Source organism: Pelophylax lessonae (genome assembly GCF_965119305.1).
Source record: "Pelophylax lessonae genome assembly, chromosome: 8".
Classification (NCBI taxonomy): domain Eukaryota; kingdom Metazoa; phylum Chordata; class Amphibia; order Anura; family Ranidae; genus Pelophylax; species Pelophylax lessonae.
In genome coordinates this window covers 72,265,516-72,284,811 of record NC_138775.1, presented here as the reverse complement: position 1 = coordinate 72,284,811, position 19,296 = coordinate 72,265,516, and the positions used below count along the sequence as shown (strand labels likewise).

Sequence of the window (19,296 nt, the reverse complement as noted above, 5' to 3'; positions counted from 1 at the left end):
CTATAAAGGTTAAAGTATATCCAACACCACTTTTTTTTAACATTTTTTAATAAGTAAGGGAAGTAGTAAAAACTATTATGTGTTTTTTGTTGTCTGTGTCCCATTAAGGAGAATTTCCTTTACTTCTGGTCTCAAGACACAACCGGAAATGAGAAGAGATATCTCTAAGGAAATGTAAACCCTCACCTAGAAAGTTGTCACCGTAACAAGCATCCCTAGTGGAAGAAGTCCCATCAAGCCCTCTTAAAGGATAAGTTCACTTAAAAAAAAAATGCATTTTTTTTTGCAGGTAAAAAAGTGTGCATTTATTATTTGTTGTAGGAGCCTGTAAAGCATTGCACCAGCATTCAGAAGATCACCGATGCCATGCAGGTCTCCTGCACACTGTCAGTGTATCTGCTTGCCTGTACATCCAGATACCCACTGACAGAAAGACTCAATGAACTACCACAGCGCTCCACAGCATCGTGGTAGTTCACTAAGCACTACAAGCTGACAGCGGTTAAAGCGGAGTTCCACCCAAAAGTACGTCCCGGAAGTTCGGCCCCCTCCTCCTTCCCCCGCCGCCAAACCAATAGAAATGTGCAGTAGGTACCTGGCCGTGAAGCCGTAAGGCCTGGTTCCCTTACCGGCAATGGCAGCACCTGACAGCCGATGGAAACATCAGCTGCGGTGCCGACATCGCTGGACTCCAAGACAGGTAAGTGTCCTAATATTAAAAGTCAGCAGCTACAGTATGTGTAGCTGCTGACTTTTAATTTTTGGAGGGGAGGTTGGAACTCCGCTTTAAGGATGAGGGGGGCGCAGCACTGGGAACAAGTTACATGTTCCACCCTAAAATTAGGTGTAACATGTAACATGTTCCCAAAGGTGAACTTATTCTTTAATTGTAGAATTTACCCTTGGATATATCTAGAGCCCCCAACAAGGGCACAGAAAGCAAAAAAAAAAAACTGTCAGGGACTCTAACCCATCAATACTGTCCAAAGTGGTAACTATACTAAGGTTTAACTATTTTTCCAAGTACCCTAGGAGCCCCTGAAGATGCAAAATACCAGCTTCCACTTTGGAATATTTGGTACTCTGGCAAACACCTTTGCAATGCAAAGCTTTCTTCTGGCTGGAGGGGCTCAAAGCATTGCACAATTGAAAGGGGGGGGGGAGTGTTGGGGGGTGTGTATGCTTGGGGATTGGAGAGACTGGGCTTCCCAAGGCACCCACAAAGATATAGGAGATATATGTGGCCACTTTTCAGCTTTATAGCACCTAATACCAAGTCGAATACTCCAGTCATACTTTGCTTAAAAAAAAAAATGTCCTCCTCTGTCTAGAAAAAAGGAAAATGTTGGACAAAATGTGGCGCCTCGGGTAGATATGATCTGACCTCAGTCCTCACATATTACAGGCCACAAATCTAAGAGCATGTATGAATACCGGAGGTGTCTCTGAGGTTTGTGGATCAAGATTAGTATGTGCTGTGATTTCTCCTTTGGACTGCTATGTTTCTAATGTATGCACTAGTGACACAGGGGTCAGAAGAAAGAACCACAGCGTGAGGTCGGGGGAGCGGACAGCCAACACCCCCCAAAGTGTCAATCATTAACATTATACTGGAATTTTTTCATTCTTCAGCAAACCCATTAAATAAGTGGGGGCCCTTTTTTTTAAAAGATTCAATCCACCATCACTTTAATGCAGCACAACTTTTACACAGTCTAAATTATTTTCCTGCCTTTTTTTAATGTAGATTGACTGGATGTTGTGGAAAAAGTAAACTGTGCATGTGTATAAAATGGTAACACAAGAGCCCCGGTCTCGTGCACCCTGCAGAGGTTTTTTTTTTTAAAACATTACAGTGCAGGAAACATTCTCTAATAACCAACCGCTGCAGGGCAGAAGGTACATCTTTACTGTCTGGGACCCTAGCATGATTGTTACAGATTTTCAGCTATTGTTATCACCAGTGTAATAATGCCCTACCAAAATAACCAGCCATAAGCCAGAGGAGAAGGAAATGGGGTATCATCTCACTTCAGCAGTAAAAAACACACTCACATTTAGTAAGATGAAAGAAGGCAAAAAATAAAAACCAAGGGAAGTCATCTCAGGGACTCAAGCCGAACTGCAGCAATCCAGGGAGGTGTACAAAGAAGCTGCCTGCAGCATATAGAGCAACAACACCACTATTGCTGGTTAGACAGTGTGCGAATATTCCAGGATGGTGTTTGGGGCATGGCTATACGTTTTAAGGCAGTAACATCTCTTTCTCAAGCCTGAAGCTTGAGAAAGAGGTGTTAAAGTCTTGAAATGTGTAGCCACACCCCCTCCCATGCCCCACAGCATCTGACATCATCCTGGAATTTTCTCAAGCTGTCCAACTGGCTCTGGTAATGTTGTAGCTCTATATGCTGCAGACAGCTTCTCTCTACACCTCCCTAGATTGCTACAGTTAGGCCTGGGTCCCTAAGATGACTTCCCTTGGTTTTTAGATTTGCTTTCTTTCATCTTACTAAAAAAAGTGAATTTTTTATGGTTTTTAATAAGAAACACTAACCTGCTACACTTAGAAGTTCCCTCTGGTGCCCATTTTACTCTATTAGAGATAACCTTCAATCTGCTAATGAGCTGCATTGGGGTCATGCAAGCTGTCACTATTTGGACTTATGAACTGTGTTTAGTTCTTACCGCTTTTGCATCATACATTTTCTTACTTAGATATTTTAAAAAATATCCTAGGATCAACTCCAGCTTAGCTGAAAAGTCAAGCTCAACAGTGTTATGGGAGGGGGTGGATCAAACCTTTCCCCCAAGAAGAAATTCAAATTTCTCTGTGTTTTTTCTTTAATCCAGAGCGGCATCTTTAGCAACAGATTAACTTTTTGTGTGTTTTGAATTTTTACTATTACAGCTTGATTTGGTTTTTCATTGACAGGTTAACATTAGTGTTCTATCTAAGCAGAAAAAAATGGAAGGCAAAATCACAGTGAATATCTGCCAGTAACTCATCAACTCACTGCTGGCAATCAATGTAATTGGCATCCCTGCCTCTGCTCCATAGTGTGTAGATTTGCCAATTTTCTCTGCATATGGGGAATGTACTCTTTCAGAAAGCACATCATTTGCTGTATATATGCATCATAATCCCCAACATACACATTAAAACAAGTACATCCTATACTTGGTAGGGGTTAAAGGTTCAGCCGTTTCTTCTAATCTGATACTTTAAAAATGACCAAACTGAAATTACTGGAGTGGAAGACAGTATTTCTGTATTATATGGACAGCCAATATCAATAAAGAGATAGGTATAAGACTATATTTGCCATAACTGTATAAAGGCATGTGGTGCTGCTTTACTGGGATACAAATCCTTTTTCCTACTTTAATCTATCATGATGTATTTATTAAAATAGCAGGCGCTACATTTGCATCGAGCACTTCTAAAGTGCTCTTATTATGATCATAACTGTAGACAGCAAATCAAATTACTGAACCGGTTTGCGAAAACATTTAGAATGTAATGTCTCTCTTTCATGCATTACTTTCCCTGAATGCGGCAAGTAATTAGATTTACAAAATATTGCTGTGCCGGTTTTGCAAATCTTCTCTGCCACCACACACAAACACAACACTTACAAATCTTCAAATTATCTCTTATTTTCACACAAAAAAAGAGAGCAATCATTTTTAAATGTGCCCCAGCTATTATACATCACTGAAGATAAGAAGTATTTAAAGCAGACCTGTAGCGATTGCTAGATTTGCAAACTGCCACTTGGACGGAAGAACAGACACCCCAGGTTACCTGCAGGCAGTTTAAAGCTGAACTGCAGGCAGATAAAAGGAGGTAAAATGGAGCATGTCTGTATTCATCAAGTTAATAAATGTATTCTTTTAAATGTAGCCAGTATAAGTAACTGAATTTTACATGGTACCAGCATGGAATTTGACATGGTACCTGAGTGCTGCCTACAACTAAGCTGCATGTAAGTGTGCCAAAAAGGAAAATGCTGATAGGAGGAAAGAGCAGGGAGATGGCCTCATTAGTCTGCTGCTCCTCCTTCAACATCCAGCTAGCAAGCTAAGGGAAGGAGAGATAACACCACTGTATTCAATTTGCAGTTTAAAACAAGAATTTAGAAAATGCTGTCATATGCCTGGCTTGGCTGTGAAAGAGATCCATTTAAATCTCAGAGCTGGATGAACAGGAATTCAAAATCATTTACTAGGTAAAACAGCTTTCCTATATGTACTTATTTTTGCATTTAGGTGTTTGGAGTTCAGCTTTAACCTTTCTTCATGGTTCCTTTAGGAGCGGTGAAATTCTGGGAAGGCCCTTTGCATTACTGCCAATGATAGGATGCTTGAGCCTTGGACCCACTTTTCTATGCCTATTCTTCAATTTTGGCCCATCTCTGGAAGAGCTAGCCTCAGTTACCCACAGTTGAACAAGACATTGAGCCAAAGCTTCAACGTACTAGTTGCAGTTGGCATCTGCATAACAGAGCTCCCTAGGTTAAGAGGCTTCTTGAACACTCAAAAATATACTTAAAGCGGAACGAAACCCTCCTATCCTTTTCAGCCAAGGAAGCTGCCATCTTAGCCTCTGTTTGATTTGCAGCTGCCAGGATGCTGCACATGTGATCAGTTATGACTCCAGCCATTTGGTGGTTTGACAGTTTGGTTAAAAGCATAAGCAAATGAAAATGTTAGCATTCCCCGCATGCTAGAAACACAACTTTTTTTGAAACTGTTAAATTGATGGGTTTAGTTCCACTTTCAGTGCCTCCTGTTGCAGTTACTTGAAGGTTCACCAGCTTTATAATCATCTCAAGTACAGTTAAGCAGAACAAAAAAAAAAGGGTGTATAATCAGACACAATTCAGAAATTAGCTATCAGTAGCAAAGTTTGAAAAGTTGTTATGGTATACTTTACCATTGTTCTCTACACTAAAGATCAATAAAATGACACATGCAGTAACTCAGTACAAGAACATCAAATAGATCTCCTGGCACAAGTGCCAAATGTTCAATCATCATATTTTACTATGATGACACCAATAAAGAAAACAAGAGCTATAACAAAGGGATTGTTGTGTGGCAAAATGGGCCTTTCAAAATCACATAACGCATATCCCCCAAAAAGGAGCAGGAGCTTCTTTTCAGGTGACAAAGGCGAGTAGAACAGACCACTCAAGTGAATGGGTTGGCCCTATGCTATGTGCCAAATCGCATGCAAAACGCTTAACAAAATTGCGAGCAGGGATGCTAGTTCCTGTTACGCGAAAATGTGAATGTTGCCAAAAGCTGTTCTTTGCATATGCAAGGCAAAGCAAAACCTTATAGCTGCTCCCAGCACAGCCCAAACTAACCTTCACTCCTCGCCATTCCATTCATCACTAGTGGGGAGAGGAGGCCATAGTAGTCTTACTCAAAGTTAAGGATTTTCTCTCCTCATCTTAGTATGATATCACTGGGTGCTTGAGCAGCCAATTGCAAGCACCAGCACTGTTACACAAGAACCCTAACATCACAAGCAGAGTGAGTGACATACAGTGAAGTACCAGGAATTTCTTTTCGCTCCCAGCAGTGACTGGAGTGTCGGGGGAATGAAGCAAAGGTGAGTACAGTATACGCTTCTACAGAGGCCAGCATTTAAGTGAGCAAGTTGCTTTGTAGTGCTTGTGCAAAGCAGCAGTTCACTTTAACCTAGTTCTTACCATGTTGGAAAAATATCCCCCATTTATGGCATTTAGGGGCTTTTCACCTGCCCCAGTGCAGTTCATGGTGTTCAAATGTGTCCAGATATACAATAAAGGCATCAGGGTTTCAGACTATCCCTCCTAAACACCCTTTAGCCTTTTGGACTTGTTTTAGTGAGCCCTCTGCTATGCCATGCCTAGACAAAACACTTCAGAAGTACTTTTCTCCAACTGTCTTCATGTTTAATGTTGAGTTTACTTATGCTCCACTATAATCAAACACGTGGTCCTTACCATAGTCAGAGTCTTTAAAACACGCTCCCAGGTTATCTTGCTCTTCCTCATAGTCATCCATGGTGATACTATTCTTTGAAACTTTCTTGCTGGGCCTTTTGCTTGCACATTTGTTGTTGCTGTTGTTGTTGCTTGATTTCTTTGAGTTCTGAGCTGATATGGAATTGTTTTTTGCTTGGTTTGTGCTCCACGATGTTTGTAGACAGGAGTCTGAGGGCAAATTCGCCATTGACAACATGCCCTGTATTGCTTCTTGTGTGCTTGGTGATGCAGGTGGCTGACTGTGGAACAACATATTAAGCATTAAAACTAGCACATTATCTATTTTAGAACCAATAACATGATCCTATACAAAACGCTTGCCATTTGGAGTTAAAAGAACAAAAAGTTGGGCTTGATCCATTTAGACTCCAACATTTCTTGAATGACATTGCTTCCCAGGTTCTCTGTTTTTTTTTTTTCCTATGTCACATACAGAATGATAATGATGCAATGAAATGCCGTGTAAGAAAATGGTAACATGGATATCACAATGATCAGTATAGAAGCAAGTACTGATGATTGCATTGCTCTAACCTCTAATACTAAAAACATTGCACAATTGGTATAGACAGAAGTTAAATGCTCTTAATGTCCTCACATTGCCTGAAGTTTAATTAAAGCAATAGCAAGACAGAATGTTTCGGAGGATCCCTACATGCATTAGAAATTCAGAGAAGATAGAAGATGGCGATGAGGAAGGCGAAATACTTAACTGTTGTGTTAGACCAGCTAAGTACTGAATTGCAAATTGGAATTCTGCTTTAAAGCATGAACTGATTCTAATAAAATTATTTCTATTTATCGGTTCACATTAATATGTAAAACTGGTAAGCTGAAAAAAAATGAAATTCCCTTTAATAGCAAATGTTAATGACAATGAAATAAATGACTACGAGGTTTAATAAATGCTTCAGTGGTCTCTCTGCAGAGGCCCAAAACACCTTCTGCTGAGTCAGAGCTCTCCCCTGGTGGAGCTACACAGAGCTACATATATTACTACTGCTTCCATACAGGGAGCAAGGACCCTTCTAAGCAGCATGCTGGCAGGAGACAGACTTGTTTCTTACTCAAGTTGTGGCTGATATTTAAAGGGAGCAAACTGTAAGACTTTGATTGTCCTTCATTTTGATACATCTGGAAAATATATGTTGGAGTGTTTAGCTGATTTAAACTAAAAGTTCAATTTGGAATTAAACTTTTGAACTTCAAAAACTTCTAAGATAGAATGAGTCTAGAGATGGCTAACAAAAATGGTGAAAAGTCTGGGAGACAAAACATATCGAGAGATTTCAAGAACCTAATATGTACAGTCTATAGGGGAAAGAAGGAAAAGGGGAGACATGGTTGAAACCTTTAAATACTGTACATCAAGCAGGTGGATAAGGTTCAGGAGGGCAGAATTTTTAATATGAAACCAAGATGAAGAACATGTGGACATGACCTCAAACTAACAGGAGGAACTTTCATAACTAGTCTTAGAAAGTATTATTTTACTGAAATGGTAGTTTATGCTTGGAATAAACTTCCTTAACCACTTGCCGACCGCCGCAAGTACATTTACTGCGGCAGTCAGCCCCTCCTGGGCAAAGCGACGTAGTACTACGTCACTCGCCCAGGAGCCTGTAGGGGCGAGCGCGCGCCGCCCCCGCTCATTCACGGCCATCCCCTCTCCCCCTCGCGAGTGACCGACGGCTCAGATGTCCGCCGGCCACTCGTGATCTCCTGCTGGAGAGGGAGAAAGGCAGGCGGCTAATGTAAACAAAGCCGCCTGTCATTCTCCCTGGTGTAACAGCAGAGACTATACGATCCTGCTATGTAGGATCGTATGTCTCTGTGGTTACATCAAAAGCCACGCCCCTTGACAGTTAGAAGCACGCCCCTAGGGACACACTTAACCCCTGGATCTCTAATAAAGTTAACCCCTTCCCTGCCAGTGTCATTGTTACAGTAACAGTGCATATGTATAGCACTGATTACTGTAGTAATGTCCCTGCTAACCCCAAAAGGGTCAAAAATGTTAGTCAGGGGTCCGATCTGTCCGCCGCAATGTCGCAGTCCCGCAAAAAAAAAATCGCAGATCGCCGCCATTACTAGTTAAAAAAAAACAATAAAAATGACATAAATCTTTCCCTTAGTTAGTAAACGCATACCTTTTGCGCAAACCAATCAAAATACGCTTATTGCAATTTTTTTTTACCAAAAATATGTAGCAGAAAACAAATTGGCCTAAAATGTTTAAAAATTTAGATTTTTACATTTTTTTGGGGAATTTCATATAAAAAAATGTGAAAAATATTGTTATTTTTTCAAAATTGATGCTCTTTTTTGTTTAAAGCGCAAAAAATAAAAATAAAAATCGCACAGGTGATCAAATACCACCAAAAGAAAGCCCTGTTTGTGGGAAAAAAAGGACGTCAATTTAATTTGGGTACAGCGTCGCACGACCGCGCAATTGTCCGTTAAAGTCACACAGTGCCGAATCGCAAAATAGACCCTGGTCTTTGAGCAGCCAAATCCTCCGGGTCTTTAGTGGTTAAGAGGTAGTGAGTCAGTCAGCAGTAAACATGCTTGGGACCAACATAGATCTATACTCTATACTAAAAAAAAAAAACCGAAAACAGGTATAAAGTAAAAAAAAAAAAAAACGCCAGCAGACTTGATGGACTACTTGGTCTTTTTTTCTGCAGTCACTTGTCTATATTTGTGAATTAGTGACCCCAAATAAATGTGTACCATGCTCCTGATCTGCATACTTGCTATGTGACTCACAAAGTATGGAAGCTAGGCAATCGGAATGAAAGCCAAGCAACTACAATATTTCGAAGATCAGCAACAGCTGTCTACATATTTTCCTCATCATAATTCTCAAGAAAACATATCTGGGGTGAAATGTGGACCAAGCTTCAGACATTTTCTTGATGGTACTACTGGGTGGCTGACAATTGCTGCTCCTGTCCTACAGCCTGTTGTGGCTTATTCAGCTCACCTATAGGAATGTGAGTGGCTATGCGGTTGTCAAGAACGTCTGATAATAGCATCATTGCAACATCATGATTAAGGGATCCCCTACGCTGCAAAGACCCAGAGAAAAAGCTTATTGTCCAAGTGCAAAGAGGTGCTGGTAAATCTTATCAGCAGACTCTCTGATGGTACACATCTCTTGTATATACATCTTGTTGTAAAATGATGAGTACGTTCATGCATGCAGGATGAAATGTTGGAAGAGTGCAGGTAAGCTGCTTCCCACACACCACTTGAAAATAAAGGTAGCCTAGATCGAATTAATACCTGCTTTGATTGTGATAATCCTGCAAACTAATTGCATAGCTTTAGTCCATACTTAAGAGAGATTTAAAACCAAATTACCTGATAATCAACTTTTAAGTACCGTAAAAATTAATTTTCAGAAGTGATATCTCCAAGCAGATGTGATTACATTTTGTGGCTTATCTAGGAGCTCCTAACTAAATACATTCTGCACTGAATTAAAGGGACACTCCATCCACAGCACTTATGTGGAAAACCCTGCTGCTTGTGGACAGGTGACAACCAGCAGAGGATATCTCCTTCAACTCCACCTTCATCCCTAGCAATTGTTTTACAAAAAGCAGCTCCAAGGCTGATTGAGCTTTTGTTGTTGTGACTTATCTCAAGGTTTAGGATCTTCGTAAATATGATGGGTCTAAGATTTTAGTGGTAACAAGTTGAAAAGAAAATCTAGCTCTTCTACATCCTTGTTGCTGCTTTTTGTGAAAAAGAGATCTGAGAGAAGCAAATTCTGCTAATCTTAATCATCCAACAAGTGGAGGATTACAGCTAAAGATGGAAAGTGGCTTTAAATGTATCATGGAAGGAAGAGGTTTAGGTGGTTCATACCATTCTTCTTGTTATCCTATTTAACAGTACCTGTGCACAGGGGATGTGGTAAACTCTTCTTTGCCCCCTTTTTGTGTTACAGCTCTCTAGCAAATCATAGATAGCAGCTATGAAAACTGTGTACAAAGTAGACTTTACTTTTAATAGTGCCTCTGTTCAGTCTGTTAGTACAATGATACTGCCTCTCCTTTCCGGATTGGCTGGAATTTTTTTTCTATTGGCTGGTCTCAAATTAAAATGTGATGGGAGTTCTAGCTGTGCGTACAATTTGTCCAATCACCTGAAGGTAAGAGCCTAAAAGTCTATGAATACTTAGCCTGTGTTCTGTACAGTATGATTAACCAATTAAGCCCCGGAAGATTTTACCCCCTTCCTGACCAGGGCCTATTTTGCGATTCGGCACTGCGTGACTTTAACGGACAATTGCGCGGTCGTGCGACGCTGTACCTAAACGAATTTGACGTCCTTTTTTTCCCACAAACAGAGCTTTCTTTTGGTGGTATTTGATCACCTGTGCGATTTTTTGATCATGCGCTATAAACAAAAAAACAGCGTCAATTTTGCAAAAATAGCAATATTTTTCACATTTTTTATATGAAATTCCCCCAAAAAAAAAAAATGTAAAACTCAAAATGTTTTAACATTTTCGGCCAATTTGTTTTATGCTACATATGTTTGGTAAAAAAAAAATCGCAAAAAGCGTATTTTGATTGGTTTGCGCAAAAGTTATCGCGTTTACTAACAAAGGGAAAGATTTTTGTCATTTTTGTTGTTTTTATTTTTACCGCGTAATGGCGGTGATCTGCGACATTGCGGCGGACAGATAGGACCCTTGACTGACATTTTTGACACTTTTGGGGTTACCAGTGACATTTCTACAGTAATCAGTGCTATACATATGCACTGTTACTATAAAATTACAATGGCAGTGAAGGGGTTAACTTTGTTTGAGAGGGAGGGGTTATGTGTGTCCCTAGGGGCGTGATTCTAACTGTGATTGGCTGTGGCTTGAGCTGTAGAAACAGTAATCAACGGTCCTACATTGTAGAACCGTATGATCACTGTTTCTACACAGGGGAGAATGACAGGCGGCTTGTTTACATTAGCCGCCTGCCTTTCTCCCTCTGCAGCGACGATCGCTGAGTGACCGGCGGACATCGGGTCCGCCGGTCACAAGCGCGGGGGGGCCCGTGACCACGCGGGAGCTGGAGCGCGCCTCCGGGGGTGCGCGCTCGCTCCATAGACCCTCACAGGCTAGCGACGTAGATCTACGTCACTCTGCCTGTGAGGGGCTGACTGCCGACGTAAATAGTCGTGCGGCAGTCGGCAAGTGGTTAAAGCTGGTCATACATTATACAATTTTCTTTTTTAATTTCCTTTAGATTTACCTAACCATGTAGTGCAATGGCCTGCCTGATTACATACAAATTGAAAGTTTTTAGGGTTGACCTCATATGGTTTTGGTAAATCTAAAATAAAATTGTACAAGAAAATTGAATACTGAGTGACTAGCCTTTGATAATGAATTTTATTTTGTCTGTGTTGCAGTTTGAGAGTTCATATCACTTCCTAATATGATGTCTGCAGAAATTAGGGATAATCTGCAAGCATCTTGTGGTATCTGTTATTAGCAAGACATTAACTTTTGGAAGTCTAAAATTGTTGACAAAACTTTTTTTTTCCAGTTTTTGATATATTGGGAAACTGTTGAAAACCCTGTCTGAATTTTTATTGTTGGGGATATTCACCCAGGATGCACTTAACAGGATAGAAAGTTTTAAATTTTATTGTTACAGTTGATGGATAATCCCTAGGTAACGAGAAATCTTCTCACTGTGTTTTAGTGACAACTTGGTGGAAATTTCCAATCACTCTGGAGAAATGTTCACTCACTTCCTGTTGTGTCTCTGGAACAGGAAATGAAGATAAAGCTTCAAGAAAGAAAGAAAGAAATTGACAAGAGTTTAAACCGTTCTCTACTCTATATAGTGGGGGCCGATTCCCACAAACTAAAAGCACAGTACCCCCACACGCATAGGTGTGTATGAGCCCTTATGGTTTCTCAGTAAAAGTATACCATATAATGCACCACACAAATGTGAACATAGCAAAGAGCTGGATATCTATTAAAATACTTTTTCATGCAGCAAATTTCATGTGTATCATTGCGCATGTGCGTGAAAATATACAAGTGTTAACAACCCTAAAACTTAAAAAAAAGGCTTTAGACGTTAAGCTTCTTTAAGAGGTTAAAATGGGCCAACATGCTGCAAATAAAATTATAGTATTGGAAAAGACAAAGCAGTGAAGATAAGCATTGTACCGGACTACATGAAATATATATATAAAGTATATAGTATAGTTTTATATATATATATATATATATACAAACACACACACACATATAATGGATTTCCATATAAAAAAGCAACTAATACTTAAAATTTGGTGGTTTATTTTACTACTGCCTTTATGTTCAGTCATTACAAATTTTTATGTGTTGTCCTTATTTGAACTATTGTTTTCTAAAAAAAAATAAAAATGTTATCCAATCACATATGGAATATGCCAAGTAAGACTACAGTCGTTTCCTGTGTGCGGCCTTCTCCTGTAACTCTCAGAAGTAATTGTGGAGGAAACGGACCATCAAACCTGACCAAAACCAGTGAGAGGAGCTGCCGCTGGCTATTTCTCTGCGCAATTAACGGCCACATATAAAGCCAGATCGTTTACTTAAACTGTCCATTAGTGAATATGCACAAAAACTGTCTGAGCATTTTACAGATCATCATCATAAAATTTATACAGTCTTAGTTACTTTAAAGCATGACAGTTTTGTATTTTAAAACATTTGTTCCTTATTTAATAAGTCAATATTACTGCATTGGGTATAAACTTTGAGTTACACTTCTGTAACCTATAGAAACCAATTAACCATCACCTTTTACTATAAATACTGATTTAATGTCATGGGTTGACTGTTTTGACTTATGTATAACCTGCATATGCAAAATTGTCTATATATATATATATATATATATATATATATATATACACACACACACACAGTATCTCACAAAAATGAGTACACCCCTCACATTTTTGTAAATATTTTATTATATCTATTCATGTGACAACACTGAATAAAATGACACTTTGCTACAATGTAAAGTAGTGAGTGTACAGCTTGTATAACAGTGTAAATTTTCTGTCCCCTCAAAATAACTGGCAACAAAAAAGAGTACACCCCTAAGTACAAATGTCCAAATTGGGCCCAAAGTGTCAATATTTTGTGTGGCCACTGTTATTTCCCAGCACTGCCTTAACCCTCTTGGGCATGGAGTTCCCCAGAGGTTCACAGGTTGCCACTGGAGTCCTCTTCTGCTCCTTCATGATGATATCACGGAGCTGGTGGATGTTAGAGACCTTGCTCTCCTCCACCTACCGTTTGGGGATGCCTCACAGATGCTCAATAGGGTTTAGGTCTGGAGACATGCTTGGCCAGTCCATCACCTTTTCCCTCAGCTTCTTTAGCAAGGCAGTGGTCGTCTTGGAGGTGTGTTTGGGGTCATATCATGTTGGAATACTGCCCTGCAGCTCAGTCTCCGAAGGGAGGGGATCATGCTCTGCTTAAGTATATCAAAGTACATGTTGGCATTCATGGTTCCCCCAAAGAACTGTTGCTCCCCAGTGCCGGCAGCACTCCTGCAGCCCAAGACCATGACGCTCCCACCACCATGCTTGATTACAAGCAAGACACACTTGTCTTTGTACTCCTCACCTGGTTGCCGCCACACACGCTTCACAACATCTGAACCAAATAAGTTTATCTTGGTCTCATCAGACCACAGGACATGGTTCCAGTAATCCATGTCCTTAGTCTGCTTGTCTTCAGCAAACTGTTTGCGGGCTTTCTTGTGCATCACCTTTAGAAGAGGCTTCCTTCTAGGACAACAGCCATGCAGACCAATTTGATACACTGTGTGGCGTATGGTCTGAGCATGGAATGGCTGACCCCCCCGCCCCTTCAACCTCTGTAGCAATGCTGGCAGCACTCATATGTCGATTTCCCAAAGACAGCCTCTGGATATGACACTGAGCAGGTGCACTCAACTTCTTTGGTCGACCATGGCGAGGCCTGTTTTGAGTGGAACCTGTCCTGTTAAACCGCTGTATGGTCTTGGCTACCGTGCTGCAGCTCAGTTTCAGGGTCTTGGAAATCTTCTTATAGCCTGGGCCATCTTTATGTAGAGCAACATTTTTTTTTCAGATCCTCAGAGAGTTCTTTGCCATGAGGTGCCATGTTGAACTTCCAGTGACCAGTATGAGGGAGTGAGAGCGATAACACCAAATTTAATACACCTGCTCCTCATTAACACCTGAGAACTTGTAACGCTAATGAGTCACATAACACCGGAAGGGAAAATGGCTACTTAGGCCCAATTTGGACATTTTCACTTAGGGGTGTACTCACTTTTGTTGCCAGTGGTTTAGTCATTAATGGCTGTGTGTTGAGTTATTTTTTAGGAGACAGCAAATTTATATTCTTATACAAGCTGTACACTCTCTACTTCCCATTGTAGCAAAGTGTAATTTCTTCAGTGTTGTCACATGAAAAGATATAATAAAAGATTTACAAAAATGTGAGGGGTGTACTCACTTTTGTGAGATACTGTATATGCATAACTTAGTGCTGGGAGCATTCTCAATCGCCAGCTTACAGCACTGTGACCACACTGTCACTGACAGCTCCCAGTCACTTAGCAATGCTTAGGAACTCTCGTGATCACTGTACAGCCAATCAAAGTGATCACATAATCAGGAAGCCCAGGAAATGCTTCTGGTGTTAAAAGGGTTGGTGAAAAAGGGGGTATGTATGTGTGTGTGTGTATGTGTATATATATATATATATATATATATAGTATATATATTCTGCAAATAAATACATGCTTCCTACTTATCTCTCTAATAAAATCTGCAATTTTTAATAATGTAAAACATCAACAATGGTAGCCAGAGACCAGTGACTTAAGAAGGTTAATGTTAATGCCAAAAGGTACTTTTTTTTCTCCAAAAAAAATCAGTTCTTTAGTATTGAGCCCTATTGATTCATGTGAAGTGTGATTTTTAGTAGAGTTCACATTATTCTAAGCAATACACAAACAGATCTTGATATTCAGCACAATGACAAATACATAACTGCCAAATTTTGTATTTTTAAAACACCAGAAAATGAACATGTAGAATACACCTGTCCATATTATCTGCGGTGCACAGCACAGTCTGTCCTCCTTACCTATTAGAGTTATAATCTAAGCCACCAACTTCTTTGCTGGCTTGCAAGAGGTCCAGAATCCCCCCTGAGCTTGCACTGTCTTTTTTCACTTTGGAATTTCTTGCTGGTTTTGCTTCTGTGTCAATGTGAAGAGATCCCTCGTCTGACGAGTCATCACTCTAATGCAGAGACAAATTGATATTAGTTTGCAAAGAGAATGTTATTTTAAGCCTTATATACTAAAGGTGACTGAAAAGTGCCAATCAAAGTTCTCCTTTCATTTCAGTCTGCTCCGAATAAATGGCAGTTGTTTGAAGGGACAATCCAGCCAACACCAACCAGACTCTTCTGACAGCTAAAGATAACAACATTCTAGGGATTATGTATCCCACTTTTGAACAAAGAAGACACTTTTGAACACAAGACATGGATATTAAAGGGATAGTCCTCCCAGACTAAAATTTTAGTCATAGGTGGAGTCTGAGGGCCCTCACCCACCAGCTTCTTATATCTCTGCGGACTCTAATAGTAAGAGGTCTCTGTCATTATTTTGGCTGTGATCCTGTATATTTTGAAGCCTTACTTTATTTATGCCCCTCCTTCTATTGCATTTTGCAAACAAAATAGCAAATTAAATAATTGGGAGGATAAGTGAGACACCATCATAAGTCATACTAAACCCATACTAAAACCAATTTAACGGGAGTCAATAGCTAAAATGCCACATTAGTAGTCAGTATGGAAAATACAACTCCTACGGTGGAGGTCAGAATGACGCCCTTCTGGACAGGCATGAATTGGTGTCATGCCACTGGCTCTGTCAAGTGGTGTTGGACCCAAATCTATCCAGTCACCATCAGATAAGAGGTCAATAAGCCACAGCTCAAGGAACCTCCAGCAACCTCTGAATGAATCCTAGAGTGCCACGAACCCTAGTTGAGAATGGCTGGTCTAATGGATGGAGTAATTCTATAAAAGTGATTCTAAAAGGAAAGAATTAAAAAAAAACAACAACAAACACGCTGTACTTACCGGCTCTGTGCAATGGTTTTGTATAGAGCAGCCCTGATCCTCCCATTCTTTTTGGGTCTTCCGCCAGCAGTCCTGGCTCCTCCCCCATGCTCAGTACCTCTAACAGCAAGCTACTTGCTATAGAGGCACTTGAGCAGGCTCGCTCCCAACCCATGCTGTGTGTGTCCATTCACACACAGAGCATGGCTCGGCCCGCTATCTCCTCATTGGCTGTGAACTGCAGTGTGAGCCAATGAGGAGAGAGAGACCTAGACGATTTGCTGCTCTCATGCACATCGCTGGATTGAGATCAGGCTCAGGTAAGTATAAGGGGGGGGGTGAGAGGGGGGCTGCACCCAGAAAGTTTTTTTACTTAATGCAAAGAATTGAATGAGTGGAAGATGATTTACCTCATTGCTTATGATTTAAGACATTTTAATTTATTAAGAAAAAAACATTTACTAATTTATATCTTAGTAAAATGTTTTAACTAGTGCATAGTAATCAGCTATATAATTGCCAAATTCAGCAACCCAAACTTGGCCAAGTCTCCATCTGTTATAAAATAAGTTGAAATGATCAGACTTTAAAATAAAAGTAATTATTTCATGGTTTATCAAAAGACATACACCTGTTGATTCCAAATGACTTGCATGGTAAGGTGACAAAACTAAAAAAATACTTTACATTCAATAATGAAGGCAAAAAATAGGCATGAATGGTGCTGTAATAGATCCAAGCAAAGTAACACCAAACTTTTCTACTTGAAAGCATGACCAGCTGCTTCATATTCAGGTTATGTTCAAACCAGATGCTCCGATGTGATTTTCCACAGATTTTCCAGCACAAAACAAAATTTATAGACATGATAAATTCACAGTTTTCAGACGGGCCCGTTAACACCAATATGTTCAGCTGAGGTGTACAGAAAATGTCCCCCATGCTGCATTTTGATGTGTTCACTTGAACTGTCTCACTCAATGAAATGGAATTTTGTTATGCAACAAAAATGGGCGCAACACACATTAATGTAAAACCTCTTATTTAAATGTAAACAAGCCTGAACAATGCAGATGAGAAGTCTCCAAGCTTATGTGATGAAACTGGCTGCAACATCCACGGCTGAAACATGAATGCATGGAAAAACGCATGTTATATATTACAAATAGGCTGCAAAGAATGTGTAACCTATGTATTTAGCGTATACATAGTCAGTTTAGCCTATTAAGAAAAAAACTTATTAATTCAAACAAAAATGAATTACCAATTAAATACTCAGTGGATGCCAAGCGTATACAGTATAAAACACAGAGACCAAGGTTGAAGGCATAATGGGAAATAGTACTTTCATACCTTATACTTCTCTTGGATTTTGGGCTTCTTGGGCGGTACCAGTGGCGGAGATTCCTTTGTATCTGATAAAACTAAGGACAAAAAAAATTACTTGATCCAAAAAATAAAAAAGTTTACTATAAGACAAGAGTTGATTGCATGCTTACCGGGCTACATGCACACACCAGTCATGCTAAAAACAGACCCAATGTGCAAATGCAGTAACCCATAGCAACCTATTAAAATTTATCTCTCAACAATCTGACTACTGAAAACCGAAACATAGTTGTCACTTAGTTATGTGCACATTGGGAAAGATTTATTAAAACTGGAGCACTCAGAATTTGGTGCAGCTGTGCATGGTAGCCAATCAGCTTCTAACTTCAGCTTGCTTAATTAAGTTTTGACAATAAAACATGGAAGCTGATTGGTTTCTATGCAGAGTTGCACCAGATTTTGCTCACCAGGACTAAAAATGTGAGGAGCTTGATGCAGATCTTTAACCCGTGAGAAGGAGTCATTGATTAAGTCTAATGGCATAGATTCGGTAGCTCTCCAACAAAGCCAGGATCCCTAAAATGTGTGGGCCACCCAACCCAAGGAAACCCAATGTAAAATAGGTTAAAAGAGTCATCTTAACAGTCAAAGGTTCTTTATTAGTAACTTGAAAAACTAAAGGAAAAAAACAGGTAGCCAAAGATCTCCCTTTAACAATATAGCAAAAGGTATCTAAGTTGTAGTGTTTGTACCTGTATTTTCAAGTGATTGCGCCAGTAACAAAGGTTGAGTAAAAGAATGAAAAAAAAAAAGTTTTAATTTAGCTGTTTTTACCGGCATAGTCACTTTCAAAACATTCACAGCTTACCACTTGTAAATCATTTAACCTGCCAAAAAGAAAATGTCGAACTTTGTCCAATTAAATATCTCTTGCTATATTGTTTAAATCCTTGTAAAGGAGAGATTGTTGGCTAGGAGAAATGTTGGCTGCCTTTGTTTCCCTATTGTTACTGAAGTTATTAATAAAGTATATTGGGATGACTAATGCTCATTTGACTTTTTTACATTAGCAAGAAATAGAAACAGACCAGAGGCTACTCTACATTTTATGTAAAACTAAAAAAATAAAGTTTTGGGAAAATAAGGAATATGTTCATACATGTGTGCAATAACAAGGAGGGTAATAAACAACCTAAACTCAGTTTACCCTCTGATGTGATTATTGATAAAGTTGTTACTATATCTAAAATAGAATGTCATTTATAAAAACCATGAATAATAACACAAACTATGTTTGCATCATTTTATATACAGATGGAATCTGATCTTACATGATAACTCTCTCTTTGTCGTTGTTGATTTCTTTCTTCTGATGGGAAATTCATCAATTTTCAGCTCACCATCATCTGAAACATATTCATACTCATCTCTGACTGGCTTGTTTTTATCTTCTTTAAAATTCTGAAGGGATCCGAAGATGCTAGGACTGGTTGGTGGCTTGATTCCCTTGGGGCTGTGAAATACAAAAATATGTTGGGTTATTACATTAGTCAGGAAGGAAAAGAGTGCCCAGTAAGGGGAAGTTACACTATAATGGACAGGGTCACAGTGGGCCCCAGAATTAAAGATTTTTTTTAACAATATGGACACAGGAAGCGCAACTCGGGATATTGTCCGTAGGTGTGCTACAATAGGAATTGCCTTCTTGTGGTGGCACACCAAGAAGAGGAGCCAGGAGGGCCAGCGGGGGACTCGAGAAGAGGAGGA

The 19,296-nt window shown here is 39.8% G+C and overlaps 1 protein-coding gene across 1 annotated transcript in view; it reads right to left on the bottom strand.

Moving 5' to 3' along the window:
- Positions 1–19,296, bottom strand: part of PHF2 (PHD finger protein 2) — a 460,832-nt gene that overhangs the window by 47,354 nt on the left and 394,182 nt on the right. The window contains exons 15-18 of the mRNA XM_082265845.1: positions 18,861–19,042; positions 17,554–17,624; positions 15,211–15,368; positions 5,997–6,277 (exon numbers count right to left, since the gene is read on the bottom strand). Coding sequence (XP_082121971.1) covers positions 5,997–6,277; positions 15,211–15,368; positions 17,554–17,624; positions 18,861–19,042 — 692 coding nt within the window. The remainder of the gene's footprint in view (positions 1–5,996; positions 6,278–15,210; positions 15,369–17,553; positions 17,625–18,860; positions 19,043–19,296) is intronic.